We start from the raw sequence: 19,477 nt of genomic DNA on the forward strand, positions 1-19,477 counted from the left end.
CGCGCGCGCGCACTTAATACCGGAAAATTCGAACAAACAGCGCGCGCCATTATGCGCAGAAGGGGTGCGCAGTGCAATTCAAGGGAATTACCTTAAGAGAATCATTATGAAGATTTGTTAATCTAATATCAATTAGTTTATCGCTTCCTTATTTATTAACAGTTATATTTGCTAAGCACACGACACTTAAAAACAAGGACTGTGTACTTGACATATAATTTCAAGATTCTAAGTATGAAAAAAATAGCATTGGAATGAAAGTGTTATGAGAAATAAGAAACAAGTCACGATAAAGAAACATTAACTTTTAATGTCCTTAAAAGTTGAACATCATCAAAAAAGCTGGATATTTTAGGGAATAGGTAGTTCCAGAAAATATCCATATCCCCATTGAGGGGATTGGAAATTCCAAGAAGTGGGGGTCATACCCCCGACCCCTTCAAAAGCGGGATATGGATATTTTCTGGAACTACGCAATTCGAAACTGTTACATATTTCCCCATAAATATTGTGATCCCAAGATAACAAACATTTCCTAGAAAAGTAAAATAAAATTTTAGTCTACGGGCCTTGAAAAAGTGCATGAATATTACCTTGGCTTCAGTGTTTTGCAGTTCCTACAAGTTGTGTCCGTTGCGATGACGCCTACGACAAAAAGTATGACTCCCAGCAGACCACAAAGTAGCCTTCGCACTGACATGTCATGAAGATAAATCAAGACTTAGAAGGAAGTTCACGCTGGAAATCCAATTCCAATCCAATACTTGTTTGAGTCTCGCTTGGGGTTTCAAGTTGTTTTATGCATGGTTATTGTCGCTATTGTCGCATTTCGTGCGCATGCGTAAAAAGTCTTGAGGCCTTGCAATTATTTTGAACAGACAAAAAACGGGATACAAAAGACTGTGAAATTTTCTTATTTCGTAAACAATTTTTTACATTTTTTGACTTTTTCTGTGAGTAAGAAATGGGTTGCGTCCGCTCTTGAAACCTGAATAATTATGGTTAAATTGATCATTTAAACCAAGGTGCAACGTTAATAAATAATAGAAAGCATATCTACTAGACATTTCGAACAGCCATACTTTATTTATTTGATAAACTGCCCTTAAGGAGAAAGCACTATTCTTATGGACCGATTGGCTCGCTTTATTATTATAACTATTATTTATTCATTTAATTTTCACTTTTCACAAGTTTTTGGCACTTCAGCAAGTTTAGAAGTCTGAGGGGTATAGCTTGGATATGACGAGAAAAGGTTGTTTTTTTATGTAGGCGTAGATATTCTATATGCAAAACGGTAAAATCAGATAGATTTTAAATAATAAACAATAAACATTGCTATTTGGCAGCTAAGGGTCCTGCGTTAATTAAGCGGTCTTTTTAAAGGCAATGTATAATTAAATGATGAACTATTTCAAGCAACTTAACCAGGTAGAAAATATTGCTAATATTTTGATATATATGAAGGAAAGTTCTCGTCTATCGAGGTTTTGTGGGGAACCTCTAGTAATTAACACCCAGAAGATTTTCGTTGATGTCTATCGCTTTGACAATTCTGCCTAAGGCGGGCGTCTGTGTTCTTGCCACTCATGTCTCGGCGGGCAACCTGTGTCAAGCCTGTTTTGTTATTCGTGTCTCGGCGGGTACCCTGTGCCAGGTCTGTATTGTTACACATTTCTGGCGGGTAGGCTGTGTTGGGTAGGCGGGAAGAGGAATTAGAAGGGAGGTAGGTTAAAAAAAAATCGAATCATCTGGCAAATTTGTTCTGTTAGGTAGCCTGTGTCCCGTAGAATCTGTTCTTCGGAAGGGCCATTAGCTCGAATAATACCGTTTAAACGGTTCAAACAAAACAATATACCAAAATGTATACTTTGAAATAACTTTGTTTTAAATCAGCCAATTTCTATTTGAAAACTGTTCAAGGGCGCTAAGGGTTACTTTCGTGATCCAAGAACGGCTTTGTGTTTATCGTGAATCGTGAAAAGGAGAAATTAAAAACCGTGATCCGTGATTGCTATCTTCGCCGTGATTCGTGATTGGCGAAATTTGATTAGCGTGTGAATCGTGATCTATGCTCTTTTTTTTAAAAAAAATCGTGAATCGTGATTTCCGAATAAAGAATGATCCTTGTCGTCAGTTTATCGTGAAACGTGGTTTTTGAAACTCGTGATACGTGCATGGATGACCTCTCTCTCCCTTATCGCCCCTAACCTCCGTTGTTATTGCAACTCCATAGGTATGCATAGTTTGAAATCTGCAAACAAACTTTGTTGTCAAACCGCTAAATGCTAAGGTGCCTACTTTGATGACCTATGCAAACACATTTCGTTGATTTCCTAATTACTCTAAACATATCCCGCTCCTTTGTTGACTTTGTTTATTGTGTTGTCAATCAAGATATCCTGAGAGTACACTTCACACGAATTCTTTTAGTTAAAGCTCTCAGACGGAATTAGGTGCTAAAAACATTGACGATTGAGAAAGGAGAAACATCTTCCAATCTAAGGTACGCTATTATAAGATTAGATATTACTAACTTTGGCCAACGTATCAAGCAACAACACTGGGCTTACAGGTCAAGGTCTGCACGATCTACATCTAGGATGTGTATGTGAGCTGTGGTCTATCATTGTTTTAAATCTCTTTTATTTTTTACTGTGTTTTCTAATCCCTTAAACGCATGGGTTATGTAATGTGTATTGTGCTCTTAATTCACCTAATTTGGGTTTCTTTACAAGAATCACATGGACATTAAAGTCTTTTTTATCCCTATTTTAACTTAGTTATCTGAAGTTGACTTTGAGGTATTTAACTTCAAAATTATGCAATACACCGTAAGCCCTCGTTGTTTAAGTTTTCAAGATACTCAATGGCAAGCTATTTTCTAGCAGGTCTTAATAGTATCACTGGACTATCATGGTGATATCAAGCCTTTCTACTATCAAAAAAATCTTAAGATATATTTCAAATTTTCCCGACGCTTAGTTATTTTATTTCTAATTGTTGATAGAAACAATACAGAATTGCTGTTCTTATCATTTCAAACAAAAAGTATTGTTCCCAAGCAGACAAGCATGAACTAAAAATGCAGCTTGATGAGGATGCATTTTATATCCTCAAAGCGTCCCCTATAACTTGGCAAGAGTGCTACCGTCTAGAGGGCGTAACCGAGCTGCTTAACCATCAGACTTGTCAAGACCCGCGCCTAGGCGTAAGCCCCAGTGACAATGAAGACAGTTGCGGTAATGGTATTCTATGTGGCACTAATCGGTAAGAAAAAAAATGACTCTGTGAATTAACAAAAAAAATCATTTATGCAGACTTTGATATAGGTAAACGTATTGTGAAAGCAAAGCAAACAAGTATTTTATTAAGAAATGTCAAAGGTACCTTTGTATTTAAGGGAGTATAAAACATCGGCGAGTTTATCTGTGGCTTTTTAAAATGCAAATTAAAAGCAGAAATACTCTTATAAACGTCATACGCTAATCACCATCTAATAGTTTAATTGTTGTAGGTTTAAATGTTTAATTGTAAGGTTAGCGGATATTTTAATTAAAAAACACTGGTAGCTCACAAGGTAATTTCATTTAAAAATCATCGAAATATTATGAACATTAAAAGCCTCCAAAACAATTCAATAAAAATCAAGGGATCATTTTCACGAACAATTCCTGTTTTTTAAGAAAACAAAAACTTAAAGAGAGAGATTGACAGAAAAAAATACACCCACTTTAAATTGTCAACATAATTTCAATTAATTATTTAAGAAAAACCCACACACCCACACACCCCACACTCTATAGTAAACATGTGATGGCTGATTCTTGACTACCAACACTTGTTGTGGCCCCTCTTCAGAAGTATGGTTCCTGTTTGTTAGCTTAGGCCAAGGAGTATAAAAAAGTAGGCGGGGGAGGAGGGGGGGGGGGGGGGGTAAAGGTTCTCCATTCTTCTATTTAAGAAGATCCCGCTTTGCCTTGTTTTCAGCACCAGTCACAGGCTCGAGAAAGGTATGATAAACCTTACGTGTTCATTTCTTTCTCTCTTTTTAATTCATAGAGTCCAAGGTGACTTTAAAGTTTTGTGTGTCATAGTGAAAATTGTATTGTCGTCGTAAATATTATCGGATAATCATTAACAAAATCAAGGCATTATTTTCAACCTTTTCTTCCCTATCCAGTCATCTTCTTACAGGAAGGCATGTATGATGATGGCGATAAAGTGGATGATAATGATAACGATTAGATGATGACGGTAGTGGCGGAAATGAAGTAGCTGGTAGTTGATGACGTCGATGATTGATGATGATTGTGATGACGGTGAAGATGATGACGGTGATGATACTAAAAATGAATCATGATAGTTATATTGAAATGGTGGTGATAGCAACAGCGCCAGTAAATGGAGTAACAGAGGCCCAACGCCAGAAGGATTAAGATAAAAGGCTTTAACCGAGTACAGTTATAATCGGACCCGAATACAAGATGGCGAAAGAGAACCGGGAGGCTGATAACCACACGGTACAATATCATACAATGACAGTAACATGATTGCGCAGCAATGATGGTGATAATGATAACGTTGGTGGTGACGATGAATATGACGATAATGATTGATGGTAATGATGATGATGATGATGATGATGATGATGATGATGATGATGATGATGATGATGATGATGATGATGATGATAACGGTAGTTATGATGTGCTTTAGGTCAATGGTATACATCGACGTATGGCTCGAAAAGAGCTTCACAAGTACTTTGGTGTGACTTCATTATTAGATGGTAAGTAAAAAGAGCTAACGTTTTATATTTCTTTTCAACAATTTTAAGCTGTAAGTAAAGTCTTCCTCAGGCGCGTACACAGGGGGTGGAGGGGAAGTGGTGCGCGCGCATCACCCCTTGGCGGCCAAAAAGTGGATCCTTTCTTACAATTTTTCATATATTTTTTTCATATTTCATTTTCATATATTTTTCAGCACCACTGATGCCATGTTCCACTTGCTAGACGTTATTCAATGAACTAACTGCTTGTGGTTATAATAATGTTTCCTAGGGCCTCAGTACCAAGTCACTCGACCACTGATGCACCAAGGACACCGTACCATTGAGTACACCATACCAGCATTCGGCCAGATACTTCATTTAAGGCTTCGACCCAGCGACCGTCCCTTTGGGCCAGTTGCTATGGAAACTCATCACCATAATGGGACACGGACGCTCTATAGGAACAGGGGCGCATCACATTGCATTGGACACGTGATTGGACATCCGGGTTCTTATGTTTCTATGGACAACCGTGATCATCTATTAGTAAGTAAGACTAGTTGCATATCAAAAAGGTCAAATTGAATGATTCCTGGAAGGCTATATGCCGATTTCTAATCGTCTAATTTTCTTAAGAGAATAGACATTTATTTATATCATGTAATACTAAAGAAAAGTGCGCTTCGCATGTAACTGACTTCACTCGTCACTATGTAGTTTCTGACTGCTTTACGCGGTTTACAACCATGATGTGAGTTTAGTGTGTATGGTTCCACGGGCCTGCGTCGTCCCCATCAGTTCTTTTACGTACCCCAAAATACAAGTAAAATGATGTGCCGGGACTCCCGGCTGAACTTCCGTATCCGAGAAGACGAGAGATTAACAAAATTTCGGGAACTAAGTTTTTTACCCCCTAGTTAACCTGATCTGGGTTCGAACCCTGATCCTCTTGAGAGACAAAGTCAGTACCACTGAGCTACCGCGCCACTTCGTCTGTTCAAGGTCAATGCCGCTTGACGGATCATTTGTTGTAGAATGAGAAAAAAATATCCTAAAACCAGGGAGCTAGTATTGAATTACAATTCTATCTTCAGGAAGGCATTATATACCTGCCAAGCCAAACCTGGTTTATTCAACCAATCAAGAAGCGAATTGGAACCCGACATCACCTTGTTACCAATCTCCATTTAGTAACAAGGAGAAGCAAAGGTGAATATATTGCGCACATCCCCATTTGCCACCGAAGTGGAATTTGAACGATCGTCAAATACAATACTTTTCCCATGCGATACCATAATTGCCCCCCCCCCCCCCCAGCAAAGATATGCCGAGATAAAGTAGGGGTATTTTTTATTAAGAAGGAATTCTTGTACGGTTGTTTTAACAAAATGTAAGCAACGACAAATAATGCCAAAGAATGCAAAATCTTTGTTTTCTTTGATAAGCAGAAGAAAAGCAATTCAACAATGAACGAGATGTTTACTATTGTTTCCACATATACGTCGGTATTGACAACACAACGTATGTTTCTTATTTTTCCCTGCATCTAAGGCACGAACAGATATTTGGAACAAACCCTCAAAGTCATCAATCGCCGTAGACGCTCGGTGAGGAGGGAAGAGAGTCGGCTTAAATACATGGAGCTGGCCTTAGTAGCAGACAACTACCTAATAACAGCCATGGGCGAGCGAATAGCCTGGTACCATCTAATGATGTTGGCACATCTGGTATGTGGGTATTACCGGGAAAGGGGGGGGGGGGGTGGATTAATTGTTATTACTAGTGGAAAAAGGGGTATGGAGCTAATATATTACCACCTGAAAACAGCCATTGGCTACACAGTGTGTCCTGGTATCACATAATGATGTTGCTAAATTTGGGGAAATATTTAATTAGAATGATGTGTTGGTGTTCACAGAGCAATGCAATGTTCCATGACGAGTCTATCGGGTCTCAGAGGATCAGCCTTGTCGTGGTGAAGGTGATCATGAAGAAAGATGGGGTAAGGATTGTCATCAAGGATTGTCACAATTATTTCTTATCATCATATCATTGCTGGCATCAGTTCTATCTTATTTCTCATTACCATTACTATCGACTTTTTTTTCCTTACGTGTTACTTTTCTTTGGTTATGTAATATCATTTTTATGACATCATAATCATGATAAGCATTATTATCATAATCATAAACTAATAATCGCATCCTAAGCCATCACCCCCACACACTTGAGCTATGAGCTTGCGCTATGGTATCACGTGACTGTTTGGGTGGAAAGCTAGCGCGCGCTCAGACTTTTGGCGGCAAAATAACAGCAACTAAAAGCAACGTATCCAGCGCTTACGAAAAAACCGGAATTCCTTTTTTTCATAAAGTGTTTGATAGTTTCATTTAAAGATGTTTTTTTCGTCGTTCTCTGGTGTGACGGGCGAAGTCATTTCTGATTTTTTTGTTTGATTATTTTGTTTTGGATTTGCCATCTAGAAAGGTCACGTGATCTATTTGCGCAATATCCTTATTATTTGCAGCTGTCCGTCGTCCATGGCCTATAGGAATCACCGCGATAATAATTTTTGATTTATCCTTTTTATTTTACTTCGACCAGTTCGGTTATGAGATGGACCTACCTAAGCAAGGCAAGCTTCACGAGCTCTCCAAATGGGCGAAAGGGTACTTCCCTACGGATGATAAAGACAGCAGACACCCCGATACGGTAGCACTGGTTACAAGGTGTGTTTCATTTGATTGCTTCGTGCAACCTTGAAGAAGTTGAAACTTTGTCGAAAGTCCGAGCGTGACCTGGCAGTGAGCGTGACCATGGTCATGAGACAGGACCTGATAGTGATCGTGACATCTATCGTTGCTGTGTTCGTCACGCTACCGTGACAGAGTGAGATGACAATGACCTTGACTGGAAACGTGACCGTTACAGTGAAATTTACGTGATAATAAGCGTGACAACAATAGATAACAATAAGACAGTAAACATGACACTAAGCGTGATATTTAAAATGACCAGTTACCGTGACTCTATGCGTGACCGTGACAGTATGAGCGAGGCAGTGACAGTTAACGTGACAGTAAATAGTGAGCGTTTTTAACAGTAGCTTAGCAGATTGTATTTTTAACGCAGGATAACTGACGTTACCAAACGTTACCAACTAATATTTATACACCATCCGTAGGTATATATAATAATTGTATTAATTATTGATTACCCTGGGTACCAGAGGCTCCAAGCTTCGCGGCGAATCGCTCAAACCCTTGTTGCCTCGAAGCTCGGAGCCTCTGGTACCAAGGGTAATTATTGATACACTATCACAGCAATTGCATCAATTATTTTATTTTCTTCTCTTTTGCTTTACAGGGGAGGATCAGGAGGTGAGAGAACTGTAGCTAGAAGCTCTCTGTGTGGTTATAATATTTTCAAATAAGCCTGACGCCAACACCAGTCAGCATACCCTGGCTGTGCCTTCGCTCCTTTCTGCTTTCCCTCTCCTTGTTCCGCCTCGCTCTCGCGCCTTTGAGCTCGACGATCTGGGTTCCCGAGGATGCTCCCGGCTGACAAAACAAAAAGAAACAAAGGAAATTGTTGGCAAACTGATTAGATGTACCTCTACAACTGGTGCACAGCATATCTTGGCTTGCCATGCTGCCGCTGCTTGCCATGCTGCCGCTGCTTGCCATGCTGCCGCTGCTTGCCATGCTGCCGCTGTTTGCCATGCTGCCGCTGTTTGCCATGCTGCCGCTGTTTGCCATGCTGCCGCTGTTTGCCATGCTGCCGCTGCTTGCCATGCTGCCGCTGTTTGCCATGCTGCCGCTGTTTGCCATGCTGCCGCTGCTTGCCATGCTGCCGCTGTTTGCCATGCTGCCGCTGTTTGCCATGCTGCCGCTGTTTGCCATGCTGCCGCTGTTTGCCATGCTGCCGCTGCTTGCCATGCTGCCGCTGTTTGCCATGCTGCCGCTGCTTGCCATGCTGCCGCTGTTTGCCATGCTGCCGCTGTTTGCCATGCTGCCGCTGTTTGCCATGCTGCCGCTGCTTGCCATGCTGCCGCTGTTTGCCATGCTGCCGCTGCTTGCCATGCTGCCGCTGTTTGCCATGCTGCCGCTGTTTGCCATGCTGCCGCTGCTTGCCATGCTGCCGCTGTTTGCCATGCTGCCGCTTTTTGCCATGCTGCCGCTGTTTGCCATGCTGCAGTTGTTTGCCATGCTGCAGTTGTTTGCCATGCTGCCGTTGTTTGCCATGCTGCCGCTGTTTGCCATGCTGCAGTTGTTTGCCATGCTGCCGCTGTTTGCAGGGGCTTTCTTTTTAAGACGTCGGTCAAACTTTCTTTAAAGAACCAATCATTTTTTTATGAGTGGAGAATTACAACACCTTTTTTTAGCACTAAAACGGTATTTTCTGACGAGAAAGAGCTGATTTTCTATGCATTTTAGGACTCGCCAAATTGGCGTCTACTTGTCACGATGCACTTGGAGTTCTGATGGTAGCCGACGTGGGACTGGGGACTAGTCAGGCACTTACACACGAAATAGCACACACGTAAGTCACGTGATGCTGTGCAATGTGTCTATAAGGATTATGCGAATGCGAATTTCACATTATATATGGGTCATTCAACTAGGTGCTTGAGGTTAAGGGAGTTTCCCTGTGGCCCATCACAGCCAAGCTGGGAGGATGTGGCTTTTCACTGAAGGATGGGTCTGGGGGGGGGGGGGGGGGAGAGTTGAAGTCCCCTTACCCCTCCCCCTAGATCCGCTAGCTGCCAAGACGCTGATCGTATTGTTCTCTTAATGGTGCAGGATGGGCGCGGTTCATGACGGGGGGAGGAATGACTGTCCGGATGCAACTTACATCATGTCACACTCCATCGCTGGAGGAAAAAATGCGCAGAAATGGTCACCGTGCAGCCGAGAGAGCATACAAAAGTTTCTGAGGTAAAGAAAAACAAGATAATCTGCTTTTCTTCGAGCACCTCTAAAAATCAGGAACTTATCTTAGAATGGCGTTCCCTTTTTCGTGTCTTGTTCTAGTGGTCCATCCTCAAGTTGCCTTGACGACAAGCCAGGAAGCATTGTACACGAGCCATATTTATTCCGGAAACTACCCGGCCAGATCTACAACCGAGACGTACAGTGCAAGCTGAACTACGGACCCGAGTACAAGCACTGTAAACAAAAGCTGGTACGCAGGATAACAACTCTAAAATGTTGTGAGCATCATTTATTGTAACCAACCGCACGATGTTATCCCAGAAAGCCCAGGACGATTCCTGAAAACTCTTGGGTGCTTAAGAATACGAGATTATTAGATAACAAAGCACAACGCATTGGGGTATGACGACATCTCTTAAGCACCTCCCCCCCCCCCTGTAGCAAAGGCTACCACCCCCTATTGCATAGGCCCAGCTGCTGTTCTGCTTTTGCTCCATGGAGATTTTCAAAGGAAATACTTGTCGCACCAAAATATTCGACACACACGCGCGTACCCCAGGATTTGCTGAGGAAGATGCGCAGTTATAGATATTTTATTGGAAAAGGATTGTATTTGAAGCTCCTTCAATAAGAAATGAATCTTTTTTTGCAATCCTCAGCAAGTGCCCCATAGGCCCCACAGCCTTGAACGCTGAGACTCATTCTGAACATGAGAATAAAGGGTCGCTTCCATTGTCTTTATCATTTGTGTTAATGTTTATTATTCGTGTTATAAGATATAGACTTCACTCATCAGACATAGACTTCACTCACCTGACATATTCATTAACCCAGCTTCTCATGCAATTGATTGCAATGAAAATAAACATTCTCTCTTCACAACAATAACGTTGATACTCGCTGACCAGTCTGATTGCGGCTCACTCTTCTGCTCACGTGAGGATAATGGCGCAACTTGTGTCAGCCGCGTCTCGCCACCCGTCGACGGCACTAAATGTGGAGATAGACACGTAAGTATAGTTAGCGCAACGTTCTTTTTATTTCACGTGCGTAGTATATACTATCACATGCGTGGCATGTATCATTATCACTTTCATGCGTGACACATACACTATCCCGTGCGTGACATGCAATATCGCGTGCGTGACCTATACTATCACCTGAGTGTTATCCATCACCATCACTTGAATGCGTGACATACACTATCCCGTGCGTGACATGCAATATCGCGTGGGTTATATGCAATATCCGTGCATGTCATGCACTGCCGCGTGCGCGAAATATATACTATCACCTGCGTGACATACTTGACGTTCGTGACATGCATTTTTTATTTGCGTGACAAACACTATTCTGTGCGTAACATGCACGTTCACGTCCATGCCACTCACTTAGCACACATCAGCCACATCTTTTCATTAAAAATTAACCCTCTGTAACCTGGAAACTCACTCGTAAAAATAATCTGCACTTGCGTAACATGCACGTTCACGTCCATGCCACTCACTTAGCACACATCAGCCACATCTTTTCATTAAAAATTAACCCTCTGTAACCTGGAAACTCACTCGTAAAAATAATCTGCACTTGGATTTGTCTGAATTGCCCCTGTAACACGAATATCCTCTTTCTTTTTCAGTGGTGTATTAGCGGGGAGTGCGTGGATGACGGATCACCGATGATTGACGGGGGGTGGAGTAAGTGGTCGGGCTATGGGCCCTGCTCATCAGATTGTGGCCAGGGGGTACAATGGAGGACCCGTTCATGCACAAATCCGAGGTTAGACAAATAGAACTGTGAACTGGATGAGCAATAATACTGAGACTAACATGTATAGCTTTATCACGGCTAAAAAATCAAATCAATCAATTGGTAAAAGAGTGGGTTAAGACAATGCGGGGATGGTGGGATGTTTAGAAGCTATGGTTGCTGCAACTTCAACAAGATTAAGAAAGTATTTTTTTAAAGTTATGTTTAACTGTCTTATATACAGACCGTCTGGTGGAGGAAGCAAATGTGAAGGACCATCGAAATCTGATTGGCGTATATGTAACTCCGGGGTATGTCAAGATTTTAAGAGTTATTATGTACGAAATGCCTCACAAATGCAAATTTTCAACGTGAGAGGAACGTGCGCAATGTGATAATCTCAAGACTGGTGAGAGTTAGGTTCTGAAGGAAAGGGTGCGGCGAAACTGGGGTTGATCTCTCAATCTCTATGGGAATTAGATGCCCTCTTAACCCATTGACTCCTGGCTTTTTTGAGCTGAATTTACAAAAAACAAACTGAAAACAGATACCTCCCCCCTATTCTGAGTTTTATACAGCCCGTCAAAGTCAAACACAGCTGCACCTAGTCAGCGGTATCCAAGCTTTCCAACAGTGCTTTGCGGTCCCCACTTTTAATCCCTCGTCGTTGTGCTGAAGCGAGCACAAGTTGATGGTTGCTTGTATTTTTCATCAAAAATACAGCTATGAGCATATTAGGAGAGTGTCTCAGGACATCATGAAGTCTTTTGGGGCATAATTGAGTGCTTTGCTTATGGATATTTGCAAGCAAAGGTGGATTCATGATGATTTTTTCTTGTTTGGCTTTGCCTGGATGAGAAAATAATTTTCTAATCAATCACCACAGCTCTCCTAAATGCTGTCTTTTCTGAAACCAAATTTATTGCAAAATTGTTTACACAGCTATTCTGGGTCTGTATGACCTGGAATTGATTTGTTTGGCTTCGGGGTGAAAAGACTTATAAAAAAACATCTGACTTTGGGGAGAAGAGTGTTGACTAGCCCTCCCCTCGTGAATTTTCCCCTGGATCTCCCAGAATGCTTTGCAATACGTAAAGACATCTTCGTGGTTGTACAATTTTCAAGGAGTGGACATTGTGTTTTGAGGCCATGGAAATGTACCTGGAGGATCAGAATAAAGGTATCTATTTGTGTCTTGAGCTGTGTTTGCTGATCTCTCTCCCTTGTGTGGTATTTTATTGAGAGGGGTGATTCTGGTTTTCTCTCCTTGTTCGATTTGAGATTTGTCAAAGAACCTGTGCTATTATTTGGCTTAAGAGTAGATGCCAACACCTTGGTTGGATGAATATCTGCAAGACCATTTATCCCTTAGACTGATGCCTGAGTATCTTCATCTTGTTGTGTTTATTTTGCATTTATGAATTTTTTGGGTTGTGGGTACTTCCCAAAGCCGGTACAGGCCAGTTGAGGGGGTCAATGTGTTAATATATGTCATGCTTCAATTGGAAGGTTTGTGCATTTGGCAGCAAGACATCTCGTCAAACTCAATGCGATGTTGTTCAACCAGGCAGCACTGCCTACATAAAGTCAGCAGGTAAAATACATCTTCGTCGTCGTCGTTGTTGGTGCTGCTGTTGTTTCTTCTTCTTCTTGTCGCCAAGCCTTACCACCCACCTGATCTGCTTCATATCGAACTTCCTCAGACCCTTGCAGGTTGTATTGTAAAGTTGGCCTTTTTTTACATCCTCACCGCACGGTGCATGACGGGACTCGTTGTAGTAAGGACCCGGATGTTAAGGACGTCTGTATTCAAGGCGTCTGCAAGGTAACGGCACATGTGTATAAGGACAAACAAATGTATATAAATGCGTGTGCGTATGTGCTCCTAACAAAATACAGAGACGAATTTTACATGGGAGTCTGCGGGAGCATGGTAAAATCCCCCTCTCCTCAGTAAAATTTTGGCATTTTTTTGGAAATTCTAAAACGCCCAACTACTTATGGTGCTGTAGACCCCCCTCCCAATTTCCGTCGACCCCCAACCTGACTATGAGCCTGGTATAGTAGGGGCACTTTCCTTCCCCACTTTATACCAGTTACTGACCCAATCTCAACCGTCTATACTTCATTCCTACCGCAGAGTGTGGGCTGTGATCACGTGTTGGAGTCGGGCAAGAGGCAGGATCGATGCGGGGTGTGTAATGGCGACGGTACCAAGTGCTTCCCCGTGAAAGGATCCTACACGGAGGACTACAGGAAGTGGGGTAAGTGTTTTCTTACAAACTGCCATTTTCTCCCCTCTGTTTTCTTGAAGGGCAATGACATTACCTTTATAGAAATTCAAGTCCCTTGGTCTACAAATGGCTGTTCCACTTGTAATAATGTCCAAGGTTTTTTTGGGGGGTGGGAATCGGCCACTACCCAGGACATGGCCAAATATCTTATTTTTCCTCCTTTGGCCTTTTTCCTTTTTTCTTTATCTTATTCTCGCCACCTCTGCTAGTAAGCTCCTGCTCAGAATTTTGACGTATGACATACTAACCTGAAAGTTGATTAATGCATTTATAGGTTCAGATAACACTGTTGTAATTCGTTACCCCACATCCCCCATAACTTGATGACCTTTCCTGCTACCCCGATAATTGCCTATCACTTACATTCATAGGGACGGGTAACGCTGCTGTAATGGTCACTATTCCTGTTGGCGGAAGACACATTTTTGTACGAGATCGAGAAGGGGATGCTAATTTAATTGGTGCGTAAGTTTCACGTGTTTCCGTGGGCTCTATAGAACCACCCCTTTAAAGTAAAACAATACTTGTTCCAGAGGCAGGCTTATGTGGCGTATGATTTTCATAAATTGACCAACCCTTCAGGGCCGTATCAGGACTCGAATTATCGGGGGGTGGGGGGTGCACAATACAGAAGCATTAAGAAATATTGAGGGGGGGGGCACAGCCACACCCTTACTGGTCATTTTCCTTATAATTTTTAAAAATATTGTGGTGCGCATTCTACCGTCCTGCCCTTTAAAAACTCTTGGATCTGCCACTGTTACTTGTCCTCAGCCTGATGCTAATAAAGGCTCTGAATCCATTTCCACAGGCGTGCAAGACTCTGCGGGAAAGTTCTTGTATAGTACACCATCCTTTAGCAAGCACGTCCGTGCTGCAGGGACGACTATAATTTACCATCATGAGAATGTGAATGACCGTGAATGGCTCTACATTAGAGGACCAACAAAAGAAAAGCTCAAGATAGTGGTAAGAAAGTGTTTAGAAACCCCAAGAAGCTCCACTTATCTTCTCACTCTCATGATCACTTAAAAGTTTCCCTGGGAAAATCCCTTTGGATGGTTCAGAAATTGTCCTACCTTCTTCAGTGTATTTGACATTATACCTTCTCACTTCACCTATCGCCTTCAAATGATCTCATATGTTTTGCTTTCCCAGTTCATTTACTTCAGTGGACAAAATAATGGCGTAGACTACCAATTCTACGCGCCTGGCAAGTCAACAATTACCCCAGACCAGGTCTGGTGGAAAGTATCAACATGGTCAGCCTGCTCTAAGAATTGTGCTGGAGGTTAGTGAGTGCTTTTGTCTATTAATTATCTTGTAGCGTTAGCATCAGCACAGCTTTACTAGTACCTGATATCACAACCACTATCAATATCATCAACATCACAATACTGTAACCATTAAAATCATCATCACACCTTATTGAATAATAATTTTAATATTTATCTATCTGATCCGTATCTAGTATACAAAAATACATTCCCCGCCATTAAAATCATCACCGCCTTCACCAGCACCATAATCATTCATTATCACCGTCATTATTATCACTTAGCACTGTGATTATTATCACCATGATTATCATCACAATTAATGAATCATCTATCATCTATCATGTTTATTTTGATGTCTATTAGCCTGCTAGCCGGCTCTCATTCGGGGTTATTCGGAAATGTTTTGTTTTCGAATATTGGGAGTTCTGTGGCGCGCGCGAGAGGCGAGGTGGGTGGGACGAGGGCCAAATAAGCCTGAATGGGAGCCTGTACAGGACCCAAAACGATCCCAGGACCCGAAATGATCCCCAAAAGTACCCCCAGTGATCCCGGGACCCGAAACCATACCGAGGAGTCCCCGAAATCGACCTCGAGGAATTGCGGTAATGGACAAAAGGAAAGCAGAAGAAATCACTTGCAATTCTTAAAAGGGTTTTGCCCCGGCGGTAAACCCATAAACAGAATCCAAAACAAATACACAACTTTTAATTGCTACCGAAAGGAATACAACATTAACATAGCACAGCCTTGCTCAGAACAACCAAACGGTTGACCTTCCATCACACTCTAAACATTTGCAGTTCCGACACATGACTCTGACAAATCTCGTTTCCGGTAAACATCACCCCTAAAAATCCATATTCATTTGACAACCAAACGTGTATTTCACCAGGAAATCAATGTTCACATGAGCGAATATTTACCGACACATTTTAGGCAGCCGGTTTTGCCGAGAAGATGGCGGAATGACAAAAGCACACTAGTAATGCCACGAACAACCCTTTTACTAGCGTTGCAAGATGTGGCTTTAGTTGAAAGCAATATTTATGTGAGTTTTGAATTTCCTTCATGTAGTCGGCCGTACAACCCTGCATGATCTCATTATAGGTCTTTCATTCACCGAATACAAACAAACATGCACAAAGTAACCTAAGAATAACCTTACGTTTTATCTGTGGATCGATGTGGAGACTTTCTTTTTTAAGTCTTGTTATCTATAAATGATTTATTCACGCCTGGTTCTTCAAATTACTATCACGGAAATTGTCATTTAACCCCAATTTCTGACTCATCTTAATACTATAGTTTTAGTTAATGTAAATTTCCTGAAAGTAACACAAATAACGCTAAAATATTTCATATGTTTTTAAAACTGAAAGCCAATCCTTTCACATTCCTTTTGTTTGTCCATTACTGCAATTCCTTGGGGTTCATTTCGGGGACTCTTGGGGATCGTTTCGGGTCCCGGGATCAGTTGGGGAAGTTTTGGCGATCGTTTCGGGTCCTAGGTACAAGCCGGCTAGCAGGCTAGATCTAGATCTATCTATAGTCTCATCAACACCTTCTCTTCTAACGATTGCCATTTGTAGGACTTCAGAATCGCACTGTGGAATGCAATCGTGCTGACGACAAGACATACGTCCGTGACGAGATCTGTCAGAAAAAAGAGAAGACACCGGACAGAATTCGGCCGTGCAACACCGGACCATGCTCACCAGAGTATGTATGGATGAAGAACTCATTAAAGGGCGGAGATTTGAGTTGCGGCTTTAATAGAATATAAAACAATGCATTAATCTTATTACGCAATAGCACTTCATTTCATTATCACTGTAATGCTATAGCGCTCACAGAAATCAGAGATGATTTAGTTATCATCCAATGACTTTTCTACTAGCTAATTCTCCCAAATACTTCCACGGCGCTTAAACTCTGAGCAATAAAAATAGATATACGTCTAGTATATATCGAATTATCACCAGGGAGAATTTAGACGCTGAAAACTTACTTGCTCCTCACACTTCTTAAACATTTAAAATTGCAATGTTAATGTATTTATTAATAATTCTTTTAGATGGCATTTATCTCAGTGGAGGCCATGCTCGAAGACCTGTGGCAAAGGGACTCAGATCCGAATCCTGCAATGCCGTCGGCAAATCTTTGAGGGACGCTACGAGGAGATGCCCGGATGGAGGTGCGGAAAAAGACATTCGGAGCTACTAAAGAGGGATTGTAATAAAAGGGGGTGCCTCCCAGAATGGAACCCCCTCTCATGGGGCAAGGTAAGGTTTCATGACTCCAAAATGGGTCCCCCTCTCTTAGTGCAGTGTAAGTGTTTATGACTTCAAAACGTGACCCCTCTTCCTCTAATTGGGCAAGATAAGAGTACATGATTTTTCCTAGCGGTATGTGCTCCACACGAATACAGAACATCGCATGTTTGCTATATACGTCTAATTTCCTTTCCCAATTTTTAAAACGCTGGATAGCACAGACGTACTATGATGTGAGGATGGTCAGCTTGCGCCAAAATTCAGGAACCAGATTTTACATTTATCACACATAAAAAGGGAACTCTTGACGCCCTCGATCGCACTGAAGCGATCAATCTACTGTGTCTGTTGAACCTCTTGTTTACTCAGTGTTCAAAGACATGTGCTGGAGGTTTCGTCACACGAGAACTTAGTTGCAATCAATTGAACGCTGAGGGACGATACATACCCGTCACACCAAACCGCTGCCGTGACGCGGTGCGGCCCCCCACCAAGGAGCCGTGCAACAGCGACGTCATGTGTCCTGGTAAGGTGCTAGCGACGAAAATCGATTATACCTGGTGCACACTAGTGACATAACGACATAATGACGTAGACGCGTGCACCCTTATGTTCATAGTTTAAGTATGAATGGTTCGACATTTTGACAGAAGCCAAACATAACGACATGAACATAACGACATAAGAGAAAAAACATGTTTTTTTCTTTTATGTCATTATGTCCATGTCGTTATGTCGGGCTTAAAAGAGTGGGGCGCCTATGTTGTTATGTAACTTGTGTGCACTAGGCATTATTCTCTGTGATGTATCTTATGAGTGGCAACATTTTATGCTTATATGACGTCTTGAGTCCTGTAGCTATCAATGGGAGGCAACACCATTTATATGTACTAACCCCAAAAGAGCTTTATAGTAGTTTTTACTTTAAGCTAACCATTATTCGTTGTTTCTAGCCCCAAAACTCCCCTTATCAGGCCCCGTCCCGAGATACAAGCCTCTTGGTTGCTTCCGGGACGGTCGGCCCTTCGCCATTCCTGTCCTGGTCAGCAGTGTACGAAGTGAAATCGATTGGTCCAATATGAAGACGACAGTGGACGCATGCGCACGACTAGTCAAGCACAGGAACCCCACCTATCGTGTGTTTGGGGTCAAGTTCTACGGGGAGTGCTGGTCGGGGAAAGACGCTCAGAACACGTATGACGAGTATGGCAAGGACGACATAAAGAAGTGCTACAAGGGCGTAGGCACACACGATAACTACTACGTGTACCAGTTTGAATAAAGAGGATGTATAGCCCAGACTAGTCCCAGGCGACATGACGAAAAACCTGGAAAACGCGCAATTCCAGATAGAGAGAGAAGACACAATTTCTTCAGTGGCTATAGGTTTCTTGTATTACGGACTGATTTTTAAAACACAAATAACGTGAGGCCGAAATGCACATAACCAGATTTTGGCTTTTTAAGATAATTTGTCCTTGATCATCATTGCCCTGTGTATCAGCTCAGGGACATAAAAACTCAAATTTCAATGACACTTTACAAAAAGTCGCATCAATTTAAAAAAAAGTCGCACTTGATATTTTGTTTGCTATAAGTTACTAAGTACTCAGAGAAATTCTCCGCCTTATCCGATGTGAAATCGGCTTATTTGAAGCCCCACGTCATGTTTTTCCGTCATGTCGTCCCAAGCATTCTGAGCGGGTTTTTTGTAGCGTGGTATATCAGACGTGTAACAGCCACTTTTCCTCATTCTACATGTAAGCTCGCCCCAGACCCTCTTCTCCCAACGGTTCATGTCCCAGCACAGAAAACCCGATAGGAACGCCAGGCACAAGGCTGACTCGTTATTAGATGTAGCAAATGGGATAATCAATTCTAGATGTTTTTCTATTTCAAAGCAAATGTATTCTGATTTGTCACACAAGATGGTACAAAACAAAGCATCCTTATTTCAATGGAACAACTACAGTTTATGTAATAATAAAATACGTCTGCTTTTCTTAACCTACTAAACATAGAAATAGTTTTATTTTTCAAGCATTGTACGGCTAGTAATACTCGGGCTTGGCCAATGCTCGTCCAGATTATTTCTTCCCCTTTACGATTTTGTCCCCATTATGATATGATTCAGTATAATTGGATAATTTAGATACAATATGAAAACGAACTA

At 41.9% G+C, this 19,477-nt stretch overlaps 1 protein-coding gene across 3 annotated transcripts; it reads left to right on the top strand.

The window, feature by feature from the left end:
* Positions 1-2,395: 2,395 nt before the first annotated feature.
* Positions 2,396-18,652, top strand: LOC5517248 (A disintegrin and metalloproteinase with thrombospondin motifs 14). 3 transcript variants are annotated; one of them, XM_032387288.2, is made up of 26 exons: positions 2,396-2,506; positions 3,123-3,270; positions 3,991-4,013; positions 4,720-4,792; positions 5,064-5,320; positions 5,869-5,983; positions 6,326-6,501; positions 6,693-6,776; positions 7,379-7,503; positions 8,141-8,154; positions 9,211-9,316; positions 9,577-9,711; positions 9,808-9,958; positions 10,617-10,718; positions 11,348-11,487; positions 11,702-11,768; positions 12,967-13,051; positions 13,161-13,282; positions 13,598-13,721; positions 14,123-14,212; positions 14,563-14,720; positions 14,910-15,042; positions 16,621-16,750; positions 17,106-17,313; positions 17,674-17,830; positions 18,258-18,652. In XM_032387288.2, exons 2-26 carry the CDS (start codon positions 3,228-3,230, stop codon positions 18,584-18,586), a joined length of 3,147 nt encoding a protein of 1,048 aa, XP_032243179.2. In that variant the 5' UTR covers positions 2,396-2,506; positions 3,123-3,227; the 3' UTR covers positions 18,587-18,652. The 3 variants fall into 3 exon arrangements, with proteins under 3 accessions (XP_032243179.2, XP_032243180.2, XP_048588649.1); XM_032387289.2 differs by having other exon boundaries at positions 2,397-2,506; positions 3,188-3,270; XM_048732692.1 differs by lacking the exon at positions 2,396-2,506 and having other exon boundaries at positions 2,523-3,270.
* The last annotated feature ends 825 nt before the right edge of the window (positions 18,653-19,477 follow it).

Source organism: Nematostella vectensis, chromosome 9 (assembly GCF_932526225.1).
Source record: "Nematostella vectensis chromosome 9, jaNemVect1.1, whole genome shotgun sequence".
Taxonomy (NCBI): Eukaryota; Metazoa; Cnidaria; class Anthozoa; order Actiniaria; family Edwardsiidae; genus Nematostella; species Nematostella vectensis.

Bases quoted from the DNA above. Each gene is read 5' to 3' on its own strand.
- LOC5517248 (XM_032387288.2), top strand. From the start codon at position 3,228: ATGAAGACAGTTGCGGTAATGGTATTCTATGTGGCACTAATCG. The intron at 11,769-12,966 runs GTATGTCAAGAT...TTCAATTGGAAG, and splicing joins GGCGTATATGTAACTCCGGG to GTTTGTGCATTTGGCAGCAA. The intron at 13,052-13,160 runs GTAAAATACATC...GAACTTCCTCAG, and splicing joins TGCCTACATAAAGTCAGCAG to ACCCTTGCAGGTTGTATTGT.